Source organism: Theobroma cacao, chromosome 1 (assembly GCF_053813885.1).
Source record: "Theobroma cacao isolate CCN51 chromosome 1, ASM5381388v1, whole genome shotgun sequence".
Taxonomy (NCBI): Eukaryota; Viridiplantae; Streptophyta; class Magnoliopsida; order Malvales; family Malvaceae; genus Theobroma; species Theobroma cacao.
Genome location: NC_142639.1, coordinates 2,356,993 through 2,380,140, shown reverse-complemented (window position 1 = coordinate 2,380,140; position 23,148 = coordinate 2,356,993). Strand labels below are relative to the sequence as shown.

The 23,148-nt window shown below is 35.9% G+C and overlaps 4 protein-coding genes across 5 annotated transcripts; 1 reads left to right on the top strand and 3 right to left on the bottom strand.

Moving 5' to 3' along the window:
• Nucleotides 1-255: 255 nt before the first annotated feature.
• Nucleotides 256-4,341, bottom strand: LOC18611075 (uncharacterized). Of its 2 annotated transcripts, none has more exons than XM_007047099.3 (6): nucleotides 3,836-4,341; nucleotides 2,169-2,283; nucleotides 1,891-2,065; nucleotides 1,547-1,612; nucleotides 801-964; nucleotides 256-684 (listed from the first exon to the last, which is right to left on the bottom strand). In XM_007047099.3, exons 1-6 carry the CDS (start codon nucleotides 4,171-4,173, stop codon nucleotides 565-567), a joined length of 978 nt encoding a protein of 325 aa, XP_007047161.3. In that variant the 5' UTR covers nucleotides 4,174-4,341; the 3' UTR covers nucleotides 256-564. The 2 variants fall into 2 exon arrangements, with proteins under 2 accessions (XP_007047161.3, XP_007047160.3); XM_007047098.3 differs by having other exon boundaries at nucleotides 1,556-1,612; nucleotides 3,836-4,340.
• A 5,358-nt stretch (nucleotides 4,342-9,699) lies between these two features.
• Nucleotides 9,700-13,599, top strand: SNRK2.3 (sucrose nonfermenting 1(SNF1)-related protein kinase 2.3). Its single transcript, XM_007047097.3, has 9 exons — nucleotides 9,700-10,225; nucleotides 10,532-10,606; nucleotides 10,699-10,800; nucleotides 10,888-10,941; nucleotides 11,044-11,136; nucleotides 11,483-11,575; nucleotides 12,395-12,499; nucleotides 12,586-12,684; nucleotides 12,896-13,599. The coding sequence occupies exons 1-9, from the start codon at nucleotides 10,049-10,051 to the stop codon at nucleotides 13,178-13,180; spliced, it is 1,083 nt and encodes a 360-aa protein (XP_007047159.3). The 5' UTR covers nucleotides 9,700-10,048; the 3' UTR covers nucleotides 13,181-13,599.
• Nucleotides 13,600-13,861: 262 nt separating this feature from the next.
• On the bottom strand, nucleotides 13,862-17,810 carry LOC18611073 (putative disease resistance protein At5g66900). Its single transcript, XM_007047096.3, has 5 exons — nucleotides 16,808-17,810; nucleotides 15,894-16,294; nucleotides 15,326-15,684; nucleotides 14,861-15,072; nucleotides 13,862-14,768 (listed from the first exon to the last, which is right to left on the bottom strand). Exons 1-5 carry the CDS (start codon nucleotides 17,460-17,462, stop codon nucleotides 13,933-13,935), a joined length of 2,463 nt encoding a protein of 820 aa, XP_007047158.3. The 5' UTR covers nucleotides 17,463-17,810; the 3' UTR covers nucleotides 13,862-13,932.
• A 1,252-nt stretch (nucleotides 17,811-19,062) lies between these two features.
• On the bottom strand, nucleotides 19,063-22,993 carry LOC108662621 (putative disease resistance protein At5g66900). The gene is made up of 5 exons (XM_018123945.2): nucleotides 22,070-22,993; nucleotides 21,128-21,528; nucleotides 20,560-20,918; nucleotides 20,095-20,306; nucleotides 19,063-20,002 (listed from the first exon to the last, which is right to left on the bottom strand). The coding sequence occupies exons 1-5, from the start codon at nucleotides 22,722-22,724 to the stop codon at nucleotides 19,167-19,169; spliced, it is 2,463 nt and encodes an 820-aa protein (XP_017979434.2). The 5' UTR covers nucleotides 22,725-22,993; the 3' UTR covers nucleotides 19,063-19,166.
• Nucleotides 22,994-23,148: the final 155 nt, after the last annotated feature.

Genomic DNA, 23,148 nt, shown 5'->3' with positions numbered 1-23,148 from the left:
GTAGGTTCTTCAATTTTGAATTGTGTTCAGCATACTGTTGATATAAGTTAATTGTTTTAATGAATGGTAAGATCCATTAATCCCAACACGATTCCCCATCCGCTGTCGTCCAGTGGCTAGGATGTCTGGCTTTCACCCGGGAGACCCAGGTTCGATCCCCGGCAACGGAACTATTATTTTCCAGACCGTCAATTTTAGCAGTTAGTAGTCTTGGCTTGAGATTGCACAACGATGAGGGTAGATTAAAAATACAAATGCACGCAAAAAGAGAGAGACAAATTCAATTGATATTTTCACTTCTGCTACAACTACTGATTGGTTATCTCTCAACCAGATAAGGTCCCTGTACCTATTTTTGTAAATGCATGGCCTACACGCAAAGATCAAGTTCGAAAAGCCCATTGACACTGAGCCTCTTGAAGAACCAATCAATTAAATTTCAGGTTTTCTATTGCAAAGATACACTCATGTATCTACGGGAAAAGAAATACTAGAAGAAAGGACTGGAAACATGAAACTATATCTCAGACAAAAACCCCTGTTTCTCTGCGGAGCATCTCACTGTCAGGTCTTAAGAAAATGAGCCGCCAAGAGTTTTGATACGGTGAAGCCAGTGAAGGTTTCAACTTCGAAGAGTTCTTTCAGCTTTTCATCACATATTACTTTTCTCTTGTCAGATGGATCCTTCATGCAAAAGCCAAAACAAATAAACAAAGTTTGATAATAATTCTTGTTATGCCTTATTATATGCGCTTAGGATCACAATTTCAGTAAAAGGACCCTATGGATTGGGCAGATACCTGGAGGTTGTTTTCTTTTATATAATCCCACATTCTCTTTATTACATCAGCCCGCGTTAGCACACTTTCTCCAGTACCAAGGAACTTCACCAGAGCATCCGAAAGTTGAAGAGGAGCAAGAAATCCCTTCTGCCGCTTTTCCTTCCTTTTTGGCTCATCTGGATCTGAAAAGGCAAAGAAGAAAACAGCAAACCAGAGAGGTAAGAATATATGATAGTGAACTGTCTACTAACATGTTTATCATAATTCAACAACAGTAATAAATTAACCGATACATTATACATATAGTGAGACACATGACATGCGTGCACAGAAGGACACAGAGGAGGGCAGCAAAAGCCACAAAGGTCACTGATATCACTACGTTGCCGGTTCAGGATTGGATAAAAGAGGAGATTATTTCAAGCAAACAACCAATGAAAACCTGACTCAAAACATGCAGGATGTTCAGGACTAAGCACACAAAGATATATGAGAGCCAAATACACAAGCAAGCCAGAATTAGCAGCAATAGATGTCTCTAGCAACAGCACTAAATGAGAAGGTTCTTTCAGGAAACAACAGTCAAAAGACCAATTTACCAATTTGCACTCAAAGTGGGGAAGCAAAATCTTAGCTGCAAGGTATTGCTGGCAAAGGTAGACAAGTTGTTAGTATGAGCAATACTAACTTCTCATATCAATACAAAACAAGTTCTGCTATGATGCATCATGAGTCAAATAGAAGACTTTAATTTAGTCATTTACCATCCCTACCTTCTTCTCTCACGTGCTTACGTTGCTTTTCCCTCTCTGTTGACTTGACTGAAACAACTGTGCCATGAAAGCCACTATAGTTAAATTTAGCACTTTATAAAGATGAACATTAAAAAACGCGTGCAGCATATTGATCATGGCACAAAAGATATTGCACCTGCATTTAGTTGAAATTTAATTAAATAAAGCCCTCATTTCCAGCAATGGCCAATTATATGGAGAACCGGCAGTTTTTACTCAAGTTTCAAGGAGTCAAGTAATTTGAGCCGAAATCTAATATATCAAATCAAGCCATCTTAAAATGTTTAGCAAATGCAAAAGAGATATGCTAATACCTTCATCTGAATCCAAGGGCCAGATATGCTTTGACAGGGCTTTGTTCATTTGAAACATGTCAATGGAACGAACACCAAAAAGTGCTAGCAATGGCTCATCACAAATTATATTTTTCTTGTTAACTGGGTCTTGCAAATTTTTCTCTCTAATATAAGCCCATATTTGCTTGACTACCTAGCACCAATATTAAACAGACAATTTAGAACAAAGCAGCTCCCTTAATTAAGTAATCAACAAAAAAGAAACTGAAAAGAAATTCAGGACATTTTTGAGGTACCTCAGTCCTCGCCAATGCAGGCACTCCTACAAGTTCTTGAAGTTGTGGTGAAAGGCTACATACTTTGTTAAAACCACCTCCTCTTCTCTTAACTTCATTATTGACTCTTTTTGACCTATATTATAAATTAATACAATCATAAATTCGTAAACTAGCATCTATAAGTTTGATGGCAATTGCAACCTCTGCTTCAAAGCCCTACTAAACTTCAAAGCTTGCATGCAAATGTAGAGAGAAAATTCTTCGTCTAGGTATATTCTAGATAAATTAGTGGATTTGAGGTAGATGATAAGCTGAAGAAAAGATGAACAATTCACACAAAAATCACTTTTCAATATGCTCATTATCCAACATGAAATAGCATTAAATCCTGCTACTCTGGTGCAGCAGCCATTGTTGTTTGCTAATACTACAAACAAGCAAACAGACTATTGGATCAAAACTGAAGCAAATAATGCACTTTAGATAAGAAATATCTGAAGTCATCTAAATGACATCATTAAACACAAGCTGATCTGTCTTGTTTTCTGGGCAAAACTGGAGTCTGTATTATTACAAGTTTACAACCAACCCATTTCCTCCTTTCCAGCCCCCGAAAACATCAAAGATTGAGAACAAACAAGAAAATTCAGATTGTCGAGAATTTTCAGGAGTCTAAATCAACAGATTCAATGAAGGAGAAAAGGAGGGCAAAAAAACATATTTCAAAATATAGGCTGAAAAATTTTACACCTTAACAACCAAAGATCAAATGCACAATCAATAGGGTGCACAAAAAGGCTTGCATTTCCTGTTCCAAAGGCCAAATTTAATTACAAAGAGAGAAGTTAAGGTAGCTTGCCCTTGTTTTAATGCATTGCAGTCAACAAAATACCCTTCTGTACAACTTATCTATCAGTAGTGCCTCGGATGAAAAAAGATCACTTACAGACCACGAGCAAAAACCTTACAATTTATAAGACAAAAGGGAAAAGAGAAAAAATTGTCTCCATGAAATAAAATGTGTCAAAGGACAAATAAGCGCACATGAATTTGGAGCAGCTATATATTAATCAAATAACCTAGTGCCATGGAAAGTGAGATCATTAAAGCATTTTCAAGGAAAATTTTCACTCCTAAAGCACTTAATTAAATTTCGTCCAACTCCAAAAAAAAAATTTGTTTAAGCTTCTCCAAATCAACAAGGGTGGAAATTATAAGAAACTTTCATTTTCTACAATGACAATAAAATATTAAAATCATGTCTGCATTAATTTTTTTAACACATTATTGTTATCCTTTTATTTCTAGAACTATGGTTAATCAACCTTGTAGCGAAGAGTTCCACGGCAATCTCAGAGAGTGACTCACTGAGTTGGATTTAAATTATACACCTGTTCAGATTAACACAAACAGGTTCTGTCAAATGTTGACATTCAAAACATTTTCCCCAACTTATATGCTTAAAAAAAATACACCCTTTATAAAAAATATTTATAATAATTAAGGCTTAAAAAAATCCAAATTACACTTTATGATAAAACTAAGCATAACTATAACCAACTTATAACCTCACAATTAACTTCTAAACCACGCATCATCTAAAACTTTTAAAAATAAACAAATACATTTGATTTATTATTACGTGAAATTTTGTATAATTATTAATTAATAAATAAATAACTGACCCTTTCTTCGCGGAAGCCCTTTTATTCCTTGCTCTTTCACTCTCCTCCTCTTCCTCGTTCGAATCAGAGCCGTCGGTTTCCTCTGATTTAATCTTCGCCGTCTGGTCATCTTCTTCGTTATTTTCATCCTCTTGTTCTTGTTCTTCTTCTTCGGCATTTTCGAACTGGCTTTGGAGATATAAATCGACTTGCTCCCTAATAAACTTCTTTTTCTCCGATAAATCAATCCTGAAATCCTCCTCCAATCTCCGCCGTACGATTGCTGTCGTCGTCGTGTTCAGGTCCGACTCTTTCAAGAACTCCCGGAGCCGGGCGATTAGCTCGGAGTCCAACACCATTTCGGTTTAAGAGTCCCACCCTACTATTTTTCCTCTTCGGTTTTAGGGACTCGGTGAGTCAGGTGGCGGAGATTGTGTTGAGAGCGAAGAAACGAAGAGGACAAAATTGGAAAAATAGGTGAAAAGGTTGGCTCACCCGTTTCTCGTTACTCGTTTGTGAAAGCTGAGGCGGGGTGCGGGGCCTACAGAACTTAAAGCTCGTGGCCTTCTAGGAAGGATTTTTTTATCTTCCTGATTTGCCCTCGCATTTACCTTGAAATTCCTAGTGGTATCCCTCTCCATTTTTTTTTTAAGAAATGTGGCCACATTGTACACGCGTCACATGGGCTGGGCCTAAGACGTGGGCGGCAACATTAAAATAATGGCACGCACTTATATATAAAAAATAAGCAAGGGCAATAAGTTTGGTGTTAACGATAACAATAATAATCATTATTGACGTAAATAAAAAAATATTCATTTTTTTATTTTTGGAAATTAATTGGTTAGTTGTTTGAATTTATATTGAAGTTGCTATACGAAGTGCACTTGTAACAGAAGTTTTGGAATATAACACGACTTTAAACTTGGTCCAATTGTTTTTGTTTGGTGGTTACGACTAAAGTTCGGCTGAATAGCTTGACTTTTTGACATTAAGACATCAAATTTGTGGAAGCTTCCTGCGTGAGAGGTTTTTCTTATTAGTTAGTAGAAACACATGCAATTGGGAAGTCAATTAATACGCGGATTGTGAACAAAAGCAGTTTGACTGTTCTCTTCCAAATTTACCCTTCAACTTGGCGGGGCATTAAAAGCCAATTGTCTACTTAGGATTGCCTACGTGGGAATTTGGATAAATTAAATGATAAAACGGGCCCATGCTCTTGGTGTACAGTGGGCCATGGCTTTTGCCCAACTTGAAGCCCACATTTACTTGTCCAACCCTCCCTTTAGTCTTAAATAAGAAAAATGAACCATTGATTAAAGGTTCATTTTTATTATTTATCTCATTATAAATAATGGAAAGTATTTAATTTTTTATACGCTTACAAGAATAATTTATTATTGCATATTTCATTATCACATTTAATTGCATAATTAAATCAATATGTTTCATTTTTTAAGCATTTAAGCTTCCAAAATCTAACTAAAAATTTTGACAAGAGTTGATGGGAACGATGACGGTTAATCATGTAATTATTTATAAACTATTTTTTTCACTTTACTTTTTGTTTTTATCATTTTCCTCATAATATTAATATTTTCACCTAATATGTTAAAGTCCATTTATGGTTGAAGAAGAGAATATCAGTGTCAACAAGCATCCGCATGGCCTTTCGTAGGGTAAAGTCCCTAACTACGGAGGCTAACAATAAATTCAATAAGCATGTGAAGGCATCTCAAAAAGAAGCGTTCTACTTCAACAAACAAATAAAAAGGAGATATATATCTTTGACTTAATGTGTCTGCGGTCAAAGCCTTATACTTCTTTTAGTTTTTCCTTTTTTTTTAAAAAAAAATTTAGACTTTCAAAATTTCTACTACCTTTTGGCTAAAATAAAATATGGTGGTAAAATTGTTCACAGTTTGTAAAAATCGTCTATTTCCTAAGCTAAAATTCCTTGTATTTTACCTTCGTTGTGGTTCCCTAACACAATTGAAAGACCAAGATTTATTTTGTTAATTGCTCAATCTTTCTTTTTTTTTTTTCTACAACCATAATTAGCTTTGTTAATATATATAATCTGAAATTACATAAAAATCTCTTGCATCTCATAAATTCTATTTTTAAGATAAATTTTATCTACACCGCTTATGATTTCAACTTTTTTCACATGATATTTTATTATTTTTTTTCTCAATTAGCACCATATGATTTTTTTTTCTATTAATATATTGTGAATAATTTTTATTAACCCGCACGTAGTTAGATCGTTAATTCTATCTAATAAAATTATAAAAAAATAACTTTAAATTAATAATATATTTGGTTAAATACTTAAATAAGCTTCCAAACTATACAAAAAAAATCAATTAAGCCTATATTCTTTTATTGCTTTCAAATAAATATTTAAAATTTTATTTTAAATTAAATAAGTTTTTTTCACCAATTTCTGTTAGTCAACGGTACAATTGACAATTTTATAACATGTCACGTGTCATTTTATTTTATTTGTGCAAACTTATATTAATTTTCATATTAAAGAGAAACAACAATTCTTTATAAGGTGAAATTGTTCCTTCTACTTTAAAAAAAAAATTGCAAGACCCTTTTTCATTATCTCTTGTCTCAATCAATAATCTACCAGAATTCTTATTCTAAAACTCTTAATTATTTACTGTCTCAATAAATAATCTCTAGGGATTTAAAGCAAAAGAATCAGCCTTTAAAGAATACCCTTTTCTTTCTGATTAATCCATCCCCTCCATATAGCTAATCTTAGTGTTGCTTCATAATTGGAAACTTGTTTGTGTAATGGTTAGAATAAGAATTTGAAGCTTGGTATTAATGATCAGTATATCCCATATATTGAAAGGACTTTTCCGAAATCAAAGTTGAACCTCCCAACTTTCAACGAAACACTCCTTGTAATCTCCAACACAATTATAAAACAAAAAAAATTAATCTTCATTTTGAAATTTATTATGTTAAGAAATAGATACAAATTGAAGATGACTCTTGCATACTTGAAGCAAATGTTCATCTTGAAAGTGTTATGATCATGAAAAAAATATGCAACAAAAAGTCTACTTGAATGTCTCCCTAGTTTGGGTTTTTTTGTTAAACTCAAGTGCTTTTTTTGTTAAAAACTTATTTGTAATTAAGACTTAGTTTGAAGTAATTAGGGTGCTTTTTAATTTTTTTCAAATCCCTAAGCTAAATATTTTTAAATATGTGAATAGGTAAAAAGGGAAAATCTAATTTATAGTCAGCAAGTTTAAATACAAAATCTACCACGTGGAATAAAATTTTTAATTATACAGTTGATTAACAAAAATTAGTCAACAGCTAGTAAGAATGGTTTATTTGATTTAAAATAAAAATTTAGAGATTTATTTAAATACAATAAAAGAATAAAAAAATTAATTAATTTTTTTATTACAATTTAAAGGTTAATTGGGTATTTAGCCATAATATTTTGATAATTTTATTAGATAAAATTAATAATCTAATTTCTTGTGAAAATAAAAACTCTTCACAGAATATTAGTTGAGATAGCTATTATTCACAAAATGTTAATTTAGAAAAAAAAAAAACCATAAAATGTCATATGAGAATGGACGGTGTTAATTGTCTGAAGCTTTGGGTAGGTGGAATCATTTGAAAGGATATCCAATTATCCAGCAAAATGCTCTGGCTTTGAAAGCGAATTTTGTAAAGTTATCTGTCGTTTCTGATTGGTTGATAATGTGGTATCATTAATAAGGAAAATGAACAGCTGAGATTGCTTCTCCAGATCAACGACATGCCTTGCAACACATATCTAATCGTTCTCAATATAGCAAAAAGACAAATATCGAATGTCATATTCATTGTATTTATCGTCCTAACCATTTAGGAATATTGCTGGCTCAACCAAAGAGAAAGAAAGAAAGAAACTAAGTAAAAGTAAAGCAAAAGGCCAATGAAAGGGAAAGATGTGCACCTGAATCTGGGAAAAGAAAAGAAAAGAAAGATAGCACATGGATAATTGGAATCATTTCAGCCCAGAATTAATCAACGGAAATAGACTGCATTAAATGGACTTTACTGATAAAGATGGTGCACGAATGTAAGACAAACAACAACTTGATTGGCAATCCGACCCTTTTAAAACGACAGAGTTTTTATGGTGGGGTCCTTAAGTATTGGTGGGTTTTAGTCAATTTTTCTACCTTTTCTATAATTTCAACCAAACAAAAAACAGTTCAAACCTAATAAAATTGGCTATTTTTATTTTTGATTAAACTTTTGAATAAAAACGTATTCAACGTCGAAAGTAATATTTTCATCTTTTCTTCTCTTTTTAACCGGTTTAAATTACAAAGTTTAATTGTGACTTGTAACTTGTAAGTGGAATTATTCAATTTCATACTAAATTAATTTATTTTTTGATAAATGTTATTATTACTGATTAAAATTGTTCGAACACAAATTTGATAAATCATAAAAAAGTCCTTGTAATTCAAATTATTTACTATACCAGATCAACAAATTTATGACTAATAGTGTATATATATATATATATATATATGGTTTTAATACTTAACAAAAAAAGTAATTATTTTTTAATAGAGATATCACGATTTGATTCCCATGGATTAAACCTTATGCTTTTTACCTTAATTATGCTTAAAGGTGCTATGTGCTTCTTTAAAATACAAGCCTCTCTTTGTCGTTGGGAAGCAGCCTATTGCTGGAGAGATTCCCTTTTCCAATCTACTACAAAACTATAAATCTTCAAAATGTTTTAACGTAGTACGTTACCGCTGCCTTTGAAAGGTTCTATACCGTCGGATCATTGACCTTTCCGAAAGGTCGAGTCTATCGAGGGTGCTAGATTGGTGTAGTTCTTGTTCCTTGTTGCGTGGGGTGTATTCTTACCACATGCTAATTTCTTTATTTGGAAAACTACCGCTTGAAAGTCAGAAACTTTCCTTTGTTCCGAAGGCTTTGTCCACGAATGGACAATCCATTCCACCTGAATTGACCAAAACATCCTTTCAAGGTGATTGCACTATGCGTGCCCGACACCATGCTCTCAGCCAATCACATGCTTTTCCTCAATAGAAAGGAAAGTTAATTTCTGAAAGTATTATTTTTGCACGTAACCATGCTTGAAAATCAGAAAATTTTGTTTTATTTTTAATTATCACGCATATGATATAAAATTTAATAATTCGTATTTACAAAATTAATTACATTAATTCAGATTAAAGGTTAGGGATTAGTTTTTAATGTTTTAAATTAAATGTCCAACATGTTAGTGCAGCTATTAATTGAAATCTATTTGAAATGATTAATTAAAGTGATAAATCAAGTTTAGCACACAATGCATGTTGCTTTAGCATCGAATGATTTGTTGAAGTTAAAAATAATAATATATTTTTAATGATAATCAATCGAATAATATATCAAATTTAATCTCATTTATAAAAAATACATAATTAAGCAAGGTTGTTGATACATACAAAAAAACATATTGATTTATATGTAATATGTATGAAATATGGAAATGAAATAATTTACTAGTATATAAAATACTATATAGTATTATCTTCATTTTAATTTTAATTGATGGAAATTAATTTTTTAGGAAAAAAAGGAAAGCAAAAGAGATAATCATAAAAAAATATATCATTGCGTGTTCATTTGGGCAACGAAGGATCAAACCGAAACCGTCGGATCACTTTAACATGTAAAAGACAGCATAATACCGAATAAATTCTCCCAAGCATTCCAAATCCACGTGACTCCTCTTTAAAATTATCCAAATCAGGGATATTTAAGTCATTCGGGTCCTGATAAAAAGTAGCAAAAAGGTCAAATTAATCCATATATAACAAGACAGCCTAAAAAAGGAGCCAATCCTATTCGTTACCCACCGAGCAACCACCTCCAAACGACGCCGCATTTCTCTTCTTCTCCTTGCACCTAGCAGATATTTCCTTGGCATTGTCACTTCAGCTTCCCCAAAAAGTCCTCGCCTCCTCCCTTCACTGTTGCAGAACCACTCTATTGATCGCCGATCAACTAAAGACGAAAACGCTTTTTTTTTTTTTTTTCATTAACCGACTCTTTCAACTCAGTGACTCATCTAAACTAAACTACGTCCGTGTTGAGGTTCAGTTCGGTGATGTGGTCGTGAGTTGCTCTTGTCGTAGGTGTAGAATCGGAAACTGAAAAGAGAGAAATATGGATCGGGCGGACCTAACAGTCGGGCCGGCTATGGATATGCCGATCATGCACGACAGTGACCGTTACGATTTCGTCAGAGATATCGGGGCGGGTAATTTCGGAGTCGCCCGGCTTATGAGAGATAAGGTTACCAAAGACCTAGTTGCTGTCAAGTACATCGAGAGAGGCGATAAGGTTAGTTTTGTAAATTTATAGTCAGCGATGTCTTGTTGTTGTGGTTTTGCTCTATTTATGGAAATAAGTTCGTTTGGATTATTATGGTATTTATTGAAGATAAAGCTTTATGTTTCTGGATTTTCATATTTTCTAAGTTGCGGGAATTTATTGCGGGGGTTATATTAATTTTGTCAATTTCGGAAATGTTTTTCCTGCTTTCTCAACTACTTTAACTAACTTTTTTTTTTAGTTTCTAATTTTTAATTTTTAATATTCGGATTAATAAATTATCTCATTAAAATTTGTGCTACTTGTGCTATACAGATAGATGAAAATGTTCAAAGAGAAATTATTAATCATAGGTCATTGAGGCATCCCAATATTGTTAGATTCAAAGAGGTAAGGTTTATACTTACTGTTTTTATTTTATTTTATTTTTAAAAATTAAGTTAATGTCGTGATTAACTATTTATGGAAAATTGTGATGCTAGGTTATTTTAACACCTACTCATCTTGCCATTGTAATGGAATATGCATCTGGAGGAGAGCTTTTTGAGAGAATTTGTGCTGCTGGTAGATTCAATGAAGATGAGGTTCGTTTTCCTTCTATTTTTCATTCATTTTGAATCCCGTTTTAGTTGTGGTTTTGTTTTATATCTATATTCACGATTTTGGTGCAGGCTCGCTTCTTCTTTCAACAACTTATATCCGGAGTTAGTTATTGCCACGCAATGGTAGTCATAATTTATACATTTATTTGTTGTTGAAATTGTATTATGTGTGACTTGATAAACTATTTTTCTCATTGATGTGATGTTTTTTCTCCCTTGATGAAGCAAGTATGCCACCGTGATTTGAAGTTGGAAAACACTTTGTTGGACGGAAGTCCAGCTCCTCGGCTTAAGATATGTGATTTTGGGTACTCTAAGGTATACCTTGCTGGAATCTTTGTTGTTATCCTATCGTTTGATGCTTGGACTTGATGTTAATGGTTCTACTTTCTATAATGTGAAACATTTAGTATCATTTTCTTCGGTGAGGTTGTACTTCTTCTATATAGGATTATGATGATTTTTCTTTGCTTAAAAGTTCTTGTGCTCATTTGCTTCTTTCTTGGCATTTGCTTCCATTTCTTTTGGTACATTTGAGTGAACAATATCATGCAACTTTCTAAGTTTTCCATTAAGAAATTTCTTCTTTTGGTTTCTAATAGGTTTTATGATTTTCTGAGATGATTATCATGTTTATATGTTTGGTTGTGGTTGTTCTTCTCAGTCTTCAGTTCTTCATTCGCAACCTAAATCTACTGTTGGAACTCCTGCATACATTGCTCCTGAGGTGCTCCTAAGGCAAGAATATGATGGCAAGGTATATTTACAAGATAATTCAAATTAGTTTGGAATGTCAGTTTACTATTAACATGCAATTCCTTGTTAAGGCTTAAGAGGTAGATGTCATTGTTTTCTAGTTGTGTGTGTGGGTGAAATTACATAAAATTGATGGTTTTCACCTGTTAGTTGATTGAAAACTTCAGTTGACTATCAATAACTTGTTTGCAAAATATGCTAACTAGAAATGATCCTCAGCTGCATAGGCAGTCCTTTGACTAGGAAGGCATAAATTGGTTAATCATTTGTCTGCTTATATAAAATGTGCTAATTTGTTGGATGGATCTGGTTTAGTATTGGAATGAATTTTGGTCCTTTAAACTCTTATTGTTGAGCGTCGATGATTAGGTTTGAAGTTACTTACACTTTTCTGAATATAGTATATTGTCAGGGACAGCATGGGAAGTTGGTTTCTTGTTTGTTTTATTTGGTCAGCTGTGACTGGAGAGTGAAGCTTATATCAGTAGTTTTATTTCTTGATGAATAGGAACTGGTCTTATGGTTGCACTTTTCTTTACACTCTTCTTAAACCTTACTATGTCTTATGGGCCATGTTAACACAAGGCAAATATTTACAAATTTTGACTAGATCTTGAACAATAGGTAATTTATTGATATCCAAATATGCACAAATTAACATCAGAGAGAGTTAGCAATGGTATTACCTGACTCTCTATGGTGTTCTTTTGTCCAAGTGAGTTATACTTTGGCCTATGTGCTTGTTTCAATTAATTTGCATGTTGATGTGAGAATATTTTAATTAGTAAAACGAGTGAATGACTTTGTCTTATGATACCAGATTGCAGATGTCTGGTCATGTGGGGTTACCTTGTATGTGATGCTGGTTGGGGCATATCCTTTTGAGGATCCTGATGAGCCAAAAGATTTTCGGAAGACCATACAAGTATATTATTGAACCTTGTTACTGCATTAGTCTTATTTTTTTCCCCAAAGAAACTGTTGGCTCATGTCTTTTATTGGTTCATGCAGAGAATTCTCAGCGTCCAGTATTCCATTCCTGATGTTGTCCAAATATCTCCAGAGTGTCGGCATCTGATTTCAAGGATTTTTGTTGCAGATCCTACAGCTGTGAGTGATGTCTGCTTACTGCCAATCCTAAATTTGTTTCTTGATTTTTCAAAGCTAACTACTTATTTTGGGACATGAGCATCCAAGAATGTAAAGAGAGACACATGACGACAGAGGGAGTGGCCTTTTTGGCTTTGGGTGGTAATGTATGGAAACGACCATAATTTCAAAGTGATTAAACCTTCTGATAATGGATAATTTTTTGAAACAGAGAATTACAATTCCTGAAATTAGAAATCATGAGTGGTTCTTGAAGAATCTCCCTGCTGATCTGGTGGATGAGAACACAATGGGTAACCACTTTGAGGAGCCTGATCAACCTATGCAGAGCACAGATACGATCATGCAGATAATTGCTGAGGCCACCATTCCGGCTGCTGTGGCAATTGGCTTCAACCCTTACATGGGTGGCAGTGATGATGAGTACATGGATGACCTGGATTCTGAATCTGAGCTCGAGGTTGATAGCAGTGGGGAGATAGTCTACGCAATGTAATACCAAGAAGACAGCTTCTCCGCAATGGTGCAGCTGTTTTGCACATATCAAATTTTGAAGACCTAGCTGCAGGGAGTTTATGGTAAGAGTGCCTGGTAAAGTATCGGAGAGAAAGACTGTAGGGGAAGTGCATACTTCACAATGCTGGTCTGAATTGTCATGGTCCGTTGTGTCCATATATGTTCATAGCATGAAAGCTTTCTACAAATCTGTGGAAGAAATTGATATTTAATTCTACTTTACATGGGGAATCACTGAAAAAAAAAAAAGATTCTATATTGGATGGTCATCTCCCCAACTTCCACATCCCGTTCCAGTTGAACTCCTGTTCATTTGTATTTTGGCATTGGTCTTGTACTTTTTGCTTGGTTCTGTTTTTGCAGTTGAATATATATAATTTATATTTTTACTTTGTGTAACACGTACCTTTCAAGTTTTTACGTAGATTTGGTTTCTTGGTAGTATTATGTAACTACCACAGGTTTAGAGTAAGAAAAAAAATTAATTGTCCATATTGAAACTCATTTAGTATTCCAAATTATTGTTCATTTTCTGGCAAAGTTGTCGAAAGGGGTTTTCTTTTTAATTATGTTCTACAATCAATTTTTTTTTAATAATAAAAATAAATTTGTTTGGTTGGAGTGTCTTCCAACCGAACCACAAAATTTCAATGAGTGGTGATAAATACATAAAGGAGACTAACATATATGAAAAGAAAGGGGGCTCCAGCACCACATGAGAAGAGAGGAATCTTAAAAACAAGTCCGGAGCCAGTTCAAGTTGATGTCTTCTTCATGAACTGTTACCCTTAGATTGCTGAGATAGGATTTGAAACAATCCCATTGATAGGCAGTCTCCTCATCGCATATGACATCCTTCAAACGTCGAAGCTTTGTGATTGTTGAAGGTAGCTTACAACTCGAGCACCCTCTCATATAGAGCTTCCTTAGATTGTGCAGTTCCCCAATCTGGACCGGCATGTTGATGATGCTTAGGCAGTCGGAAATGTCAAAAATATTAAGCTGGGATAAGCTCCCAATGGTCTCGGGCAACCTCACGAGATCGGTACAGGATGCTAGCCTTAGCACTTTTAAGTTTACCAGCTTTCCAATGCCTTCAGGCAGTGCACAAAGCTTGTGGCAGTTAGTGATACTGAGCTTCATCAGATGAACAAGATCACACAACCCATCAGTCAGTTCCACCAGATCATCACAATAGTCAATGTCAATTTCCAAAAGATTCGGAAAAATATCTGACATCTTCTTAGTGCCATTCCCAAAAGCCTGACCGATATTACACATATATAAGGATATTTTTTCCAAATTCTTTAGGTGTAAAGAGCTCATGCTGAGGGAAGGAACTGACACCTTCTCTAACCTAATTCTCCTTAGATTCGATAAAGAAGACAGAAGCAGAAAGTTACTTAATTCAGCTGGGTAGAAACTGCTATTTGTGACTATCAAAACCTTCAATTTATCCATTTTCTCCATGAAGACAGGCAAGGTGTAGTTCTTCGTCCGAAAATTGAGAACTACAACCTCAACTTCTGGTGCTTGGATGTTGCCCCAGCTGAATGTGAATGTTTCATCTGTGATGAGGTAAAAAATGGCACGAGAACTTAGGGTAGAAGGACTAAATTTCTTATTGTGTGTGCATGTGTCTGAAGGTAGAGATAACAACCTGTGGAGATAGACAAAAGGCGGGCACCAAGAGTTTGCTGCTTTTCTTCCAACCACCAATTGGGAAAATTGTTGCGGCTTAGCTCTACAATTAACCTCTTTCTTTTTTCCACGGGGTCCAAGCTGCTCTGATAGATAGCCAGCTCTCTGAGAAGATCATGTTGCGTGACAAAGTGCTCTTTGTAGTAGCCATCAGCTTCACGTGCATCTTTCCTGGTGAATAAGCAAAAAGAAATCTGTTGGGTAGAGATTCAAACATGTACCATAAACAATAACTTAGTGCCTATCTGATAAGGGAAGCAAGGTTGAAGATCTGTCCTGCTTGATTTACATTCAGATTAATGGAATTATAGGGTACAACAGGAGAAACCCTATAATATGGATAGATTGAAGAGAATAAAATGAGAATGGCAGGACATGGATGCTAAAGTTACAGTAGATAGAAAGTAAGAACTGACTAGCATACCTCACGACTACAAGATTAACTAGATTCCTGGTAGAGAGTTCATGGAGGTTGAAAATGGCATCATCATCTTCATCAAGTTTGTACTGCTCAACCCACATATCAATGAGGGCAGTAGCAGGAATCCAGTGATCTTCAGGGAACGAACCTAGGTCCAGGTAGCAGTCCCTTATTCCTGCCTTACTATCCAACGCATCTAAACTGCTTTGAAGACAAGTAAGCAGCTCATTGCTAGAATTAAAGATGGATTCTCCTTTAGACCGCTGCTTTGCTCTACGTCGCCAGATTGTAACAGGTTGCCCACGAAGTGATCTACCAACCACGTCAAGGGCCAGTGGGAGTCCCTTACAGCTTTTCATTACCTAAAATTCGTTACACAACATCAAAGTCATTTTTTGGAGGTTCAGGAAAACACTTTAATTAAACCGACCTTGGTATACAAATATAAAGATTTGAACCTTTCGATCTTTAATCTAAATTACAGTGGCAAATCAACAGTGAAGTATGAAAGTGTTCAAAGTTTCATACAAGGGGTGAAAGTTAGAACGAGTCTTCAGATTGATAAAAATACCTTATTCACGAGATCATCTGAAATGTCAGGATCCACATCTTTCGAGAATGCAAAGTGACGAAACAGAGTCATAGCATCATCATCATTTAATGGTTTCAGACGATATGTAAAATCAAATCTTGGAAAGGCAAATCTTGATGTTACCAAGATCTTGTAATCTGGCAATGTAAACTTTAACTTCTCAACAAGGGATTCAGATCCAGACCAAAGATCGTCCAGGATGAGTAATATGGGATTGGTTGCCATTTTCCTGAAGTTTTGTTCCAAGTGGTTCAGGGCATCCTCCTCATTCTGAAATTCAGGCATTCTAGAATCCTTAAGCCGGAGTAATTTCTGCAAAATGACCTCCAGGTTGGGTGCCTTTGAAACAGTCACATAGAAGATGTTTTCTTTAAATTTTCCTGTTCAAACATCGCATTAGAAATCTGGCAAAGTTTCAAAGATAATTTATAGCATTTTGCAAGTGACAAACATATTCCCCGATTTTAATGCATGAAAATTTGGTAAAATAGAATCCAAAATTTCTCAATCGCTTGCCTCAGTAGAATTCCAGTTGAAGGACCGCACAAAGGAAATCATTCCAACTACAATCAAAATTACTCATAAAATATCTTTACCAAATGCTTGAACAGTTATCTAGTTATTCTACACTCGAAGTCTTACATGGCAGAGTGTTTAATTCAATTGGATTTGACAAATAACGTCTTCCAAAGGATTCACAACTATTCCAAATGAATTTTCAGAAGAAACATTTTCTCCTACTTCCAAAATTTATTCAAATTAAGCTAGCCATTCCACTCTGGTTTCCACTTGTGACATAACCAAATCAACAGATGTGCATCTAATAATCAAACCAGTCAAGAACCAGAAACTAAAAATCAAGCATAAACAAAGCTAAGCACAGGAAATGATACCTTTGACTCCTTCATCCCGACATAGCTCTTGAACCAAGGTTGTCTTCCCGGATCCACCCTGAGCAGACACAACAATGACCGACACCCCATCTTTAAAAAGCTTCATCTTTAGCTCGGTCAAGGGCGCATCGAATCCAACAACTTCCCCTTGAGGCTTAGGAGGTTCGCATGAACCCACAACTGCAACCTCACTAAACGTCCCATTGTCGCTACCGGACGCCCCTTTGGAACTCAATCTTCTCACTTCCCCAGCAAGTTGTTCCATTTTATAAGACGTTTCTTTGTTGTCTCTTAATAGCTGTATTTGCATATTAATCAGACAGAAGCTGTCGAGCTTTTTCTTCAATCCACGAAGTTTGTATGTATAACAAGTCTTCTTGGGGAAGTTCCACCTATGGACTTTGAAGCACTGCCTGACAAGTTTCTCTCCTGTACAAATGATTTCCATGAACGGTTTCATTTCGTGCTCCCTGTCATGAAGTTTGTTGAGTGATTCTATGGCTTTGATTGTTGGCTGTATGGATGATAGCGTGGATTCCAGTTCCGCCAAGGCATCACGGAACTGGGCAAGTGTTTTCCTCGCTTCTACAACGGCTCTAAGCAGCTCTCCAAAAACTGCCCCTAAGGCCGCTCCTCCGACCAAAGCTGCTGCCATAAAAATCTTTGTGGAAACCCCAAGAACCAAAATTCAAGAAATATTAATGTTTTCATCTGAACTTGGCAAGAATTCCCCAAATAAAGGAATCCGCTTTTTTTTATATATATATATATATATTCCCCATATTCCTTAATGAAGAAGCTCCTGCCCCCTGGAAATTTCCTTCGGGTACGGGAATCTTTACTTTAATTATAATGGGACCTAAAGAGTGGAAAATAGTCGAGTTAATGTTGACGAAAGTCTATTAATACTGGCCTCCCTTCTTACGAGCTCTTAAAATGGTTGTTTAGCTAAGGTCTCCGACGCCTTGGTCACAGTCAGAAAAAGGACAAAGCCTAGGCGTGCGTCTTAAGATTTACTGTGAAACACTGAAACTACTTTTCCCACTCCCATGTCCCAACTCCCAACATGTGATGGACGAAAAGAACAGCACCCAAAAAAATAATAATAAATAAATTTTAACTAAATGTAAATTAAAATGTATTTATAATTAATATTAATGTAAACAATCTTTTGGATTGGGTTTTAACATTGAGCTTGTTGCTCGTGTTTTGGCCCAAATTCACCTTGAATCAGGCTTCCATCTCTCTATAAAAGTCTTGATTTCAAATTTCACACTAAAAGTAGAAAATCATCACCATAGCCGAAACCACATTTTACACGAAAATTTCTTAAAACAATGAAATCAATAAATTCCAGAATTTCCAATTCTTTATCTTTGTTTCACAAAAACAGAGCAATATTCTCTTCTTGGTTTTCTTCCCAAACCTAAATTCATAAACATTTCCCTCAGAAAACATTTTTCAAACCAAACACCAAAGACAATCTAATAAACCAATTACATAATTTATGGAACCAGAAACTCTTAAAAGAAGCTATTCAAATCCTCAATCAAATCGAGAAACCCCCAGCTTCTCTCTACTCCACTCTTATCCAGCTTTGCTGCCAAAACAGAGCTCTTAACGAGGGCAAATCAGTTCACCAACATAAAAAAATTTCTGGGTTTTCAGCCGGCGTAGTTATTTATAACCGCCTTTTGGATATGTACGCCAAGTGCGGGAGCTTGGCAGATGCCCAGAATGTTTTCGATGAAATGAGTGACAGGGATTTGTGTTCTTGGAACACTTTGATGTCTGGGTGTGCTAAAATGGGAATGCTTAAAGAAGCAAATAAGTTGTTTGATGAAATGCCTGAAAGAGATAATTTCTCGTGGACCGCGATGATTTCGGGTTATGTTCGTTTGGATAGGCCTAAAGAAGCTTTGGAGCTGTACAGAATGAAGGAAATGAGCATGGTTTCTAAGTTGAATAAATTTACTGTGTCTAGCGCGATAGCTGCTTCTGCTGCTATGGGGTGTTTTACTTTGTGTAACACGTGCCTTTCAAGGTTTTACGTAGATTTGGTTCCTTGGTAGTATTATGTAACTACTACAAGTTTAGAGTAAGAAAAAAATTAATTGTCCATATTGAAACTCATTTAGCATTCCAAATTATTGTTCATTTTCTGGCAAAGATGTCGAAAGGGGTTTTCCTTTTAAATATATTCTACAATTAATTTTTTTAATAATAAAAATAAATTTATTTTTGGTGGGAGTGTCTTCTAACCTAACCACAAAATTTCAATGAGTGGTGATAAATACATAAAGGAGACTAACATATATGAAAAGAATGGGGATTCCAGCACCACGAGAAGAGAGGAATCTTAAAAACAAGTCCGGAGCCAGTTCAAGTTGATGTCTTCTTCATGAACTGTTACCCTTAGATTGCTGAGATAGGATTTGAAACAATCCCATTGATAGGCAGTCTCCTCATCGCATATGACATCCTTCAAACGTTGAAGCTTTGTGATTGTTGGAGGTAGGTTACAACTAGAGCACCCTCTCATATAGAGCTTCCTTAGATTGTGCAGTTCCCCAATCTGGACCGGCATGTTGATGATGCTCAGGCAGTCGGAAATGTCAAAAATATTAAGCTGGGATAAGCTCCCAATGGTCTCGGGCAACCTCACAAGATCTGTACAGGATGCTAGCCTTAGCACTTCTAAGTTTACCAGCTTTCCAATGCCTTCAGGCAGGGCACAAAGCTTGTGGCAGTTAGTGATACTGAGCTTCATCAGATGAACAAGATCACACAACCCATCAGTCAGTTCCACCAGATCATCACAATAGTCAATGTCAATTTCCAAAAGATTCGGAAAAATATCTGACATCTTCTTAGTGCCATTCCCAAAAGCCTGACCGATATTACACATGTATAAGGATATTTTTTCCAAATTCTTTAGGTGTAAAGAGCTCATGCTGAGGGAAGGAACTGACACCTTCTCTAACCTAATTCTCCTTAGATTCGATAAAGAAGACAGAAGCAGAAAGTTACTTAATTCAGCTGGGTAAAAACTGCTATTCGTGACTATCAAAACCTTCAATTTATCCATTTTCTCCATGAAGACAGGCAAGGTGTAGTTCTTCGTCCGAAAATTGAGAACTACAACCTCAACTTCTGGTGCTTGGATGTTGCCCCAGCTGAATGTGAATGTTTCATCTGTGATGAGGTAAAAAATGGCACGAGAACTTAGGGTAGAAGGACTAAATTTCTTATTGTGTGTGCATGTGTCTGAAGGTAGAGATAACAACCTGTGGAGATAGACAAAAGGCGGGCACCAAGAGTTTGCTGCTTTTCTTCCAACCACCAATTGGGAAAATTGTTGCGGCTTAGCTCTACAATTAACCTCTTTCTTTTTTCCACGGGGTCCAAGCTGCTCTGATAGATAGCCAGCTCTCTGAGAAGATCATGTTGCGTGACAAAGTGCTCTTTGTAGTAGCCATCAGCTTCACGTGCATCTTTCCTGGTGAATAAGCAAAAAGAAATCTGTTGGGTAGAGATTCAAACATGTACCACAAACAATAACTTAGTGCCTATCTGATAAGGGAAGCAAGGTTGAAGATCTGTCCTGCTTGATTTACGTTCAGATTAATGGAATTATAGGGTACAACAGGAGAAACCCTATAATATGGATAGATTGAAGAGAATAAAATGAGAATGGCAGGACATGGATGCTAAAGTTACAGTAGATAGAAAGTAAGAACTGACTAGCATACCTCACGACTACAAGATTAACTAGATTCCTGGTAGAGAGTTCATGGAGGTTGAAAATGGCATCATCATCTTCGTCAAGTTTGTACTGCTCAACCCACATATCAATGAGGGCAGTAGCAGGAATCCAGTGATCTTCAGGGAACGAACCTAGGTCCAGGTAGCAGTCCCTTATTCCTGCCTTACTATCCAACGCATCTAAACTGCTTTGAAGACAAGAAAGCAGCTCATTGCTAGAATTAAAGATGGATTCTCCTTTAGACCGCTGCTTCGCTCTACGTCGCCAGATTGTACCAGGTTGCCCACGAAGTGATCTACCAACCACGTCAAGGGCCAGTGGGAGTCCCTTACAGCTTTTCATTACCTAAAATTCGGTACACAACATCAAAGTCATTTTTTGGAGGTTCAGGAAAACACTTTAATTAAACCGACCTTGGTATACAAATATAAAGATTTGAACCTTTCGATCTTTAATCTAAATTACAGTGGCAAATCAACAGTGAAGTATGAAAGTGTTCAAAGTTTCATACAAGGGGTGAAAGTTAGAACGAGTCTTCAGATTGATAAAAATACCTTATTCACGAGATCATCTGAAATGTCAGGATCCACATCTTTCGAGAATGCAAAGTGACGAAACAGAGTCATAGCATCATCATCATTTAATGGTTTCAGACGATACGTAAAATCAAATCTTGGAAAGGCAAATCTTGATGTTAGCAAGATCTTGTAATCTGGCAATGTAAACTTTAACTTCTCAACAAGGGATTCAGATCCAGACCAAACATCGTCCAGGATGAGTAATATGGGATTGGTTGCCATTTTCCTGAAGTTTTGTTCCAAGTGGTTCAGGGCATCCTCCTCATTCTGAAATTCAGGCATTCTATAATCCTTAAGCCGGAGTAATTTCTGCAAAATGACCTCCAGGTTGGGTGCCTTTGAAACAGTCACATAGAAGATGTTTTCTTTAAATTTTCCTGTTCAAACATTGCATTAGAAATCTGGCAAAGTTTCAAAGATAATTTATAGCATTTTGCAAGTGACAAACATATTTTATAGCATTTTGCAAGTGACAAACATATTCCCCGATTTTAATGCATAAGAATTTGGTAGAATAGAATCCAAAATTTCTCAATCGCTTGCCTCAGTAGAATTCCAGTTGAAGGGCCGCACAAAGGAAATTATTCCAATTACAATCAAAATTACTCATAACATATCTTTACCAAATGCTTGAACAGTTACCTAGCTATTCTGCACTCGAAGTCTTACATGGCAGAGTGTTTAATTCAATCGGCTTTGACAAATAATGTCTTCCAAAGGATTCACAACTATTCCAAATGAATTTTCAAAAGAAACATTTTCTCCTACTTCCAAAATTTATTCAAAGTACGCTAGCCATTCCACTCTGGTTTCCACTTGTGACATAACCAAATCAACAGATGTGCATCTAACAATCAAACCAGTCAAGAACCAGAACTAAAAATCAAGCATAAACAAGCTAAGCACAGGAAATGATACCTTTGACTTCTTCATCCCGACATAGCTCTTGAACCAAGGTTGTCTTCCCGGATCCACCCTGAGCAGACACAACAATGACCGACACCCCATCTTTAAAAAGCTTCATCTTTAGCTCGGTCAAGGGCACATCCAATCCAACAACTTCCCCTCGAGGCTTAGGAGGTTCGCATGAACCCACAACTGCAACCTGACTAAAAGTCCCATTCTCGCGATCGGACACCTCTTTGGAACGCAATCTACTCACTTCCCCAGCAAGTTGTTCCACGTTATATAACACTTCTTTGATGTCTCTTGTTTGCTGTGTTTGCATATTAATCTCACAGAAGTGCTTGAGCTCTTCCTTCAATCCACGAAGTTTGTTTGTATAACAAGTCTTCTTGGAGAAGTTCCACCTATGGATTTTGACGCACTGTGTGACAAGTTCCTCTCCTCTAGAAATGATTTCCATGAGCGGTTTTGTCTCGTGCTCCCTGTCATAACGTATGTTGAGTGATTCTATGGCGTTGATTGTTGGCTGTATGGATGATAGTGTGGATTTCAGTTCCGCCAAGACATCACGGAACTGGGTAGCTGTTTTACTCGCTTCTACAACGGCTTTAAGCAGCTCTCCAAAAACTGCCCCTAAGACCGCTTCTCCGAGAATAGCTGCTGCCATAGAAATCTTTATGGAAACCCCAAGAACCAAAATTCAAGAAATATTATGTTTTCATCTGAACTTGCCAAGAATTCCACATAACAGAAATCCCCAAATAAAGGAATTTTTTTTTTTTTATATTCCCCATATTCCTTAATGAAGAAGCTCCTGCCTCCTGGAAATTTCCTTCAGGTACGGGAATCTTTACTTTAATTATAGTGAGACCTAAAGACTGGTGAAGACTCGAGTTGATGTTGACGAAACTGGCCTCCCTTCTTTCAAGCTCTTAAAATGGTTGTTTGACTAACGCGTCCGACGCCTTAGTCACAGTCAGAAAAAGGACAAAGCCTAGGCGTACGTCTTCAGATTTACTGTGAAACAGTGAAACTACTTTTCCAACTTCCATGTCCCAACATGTGATGGACGGAAAGAACAGAACCCAAAA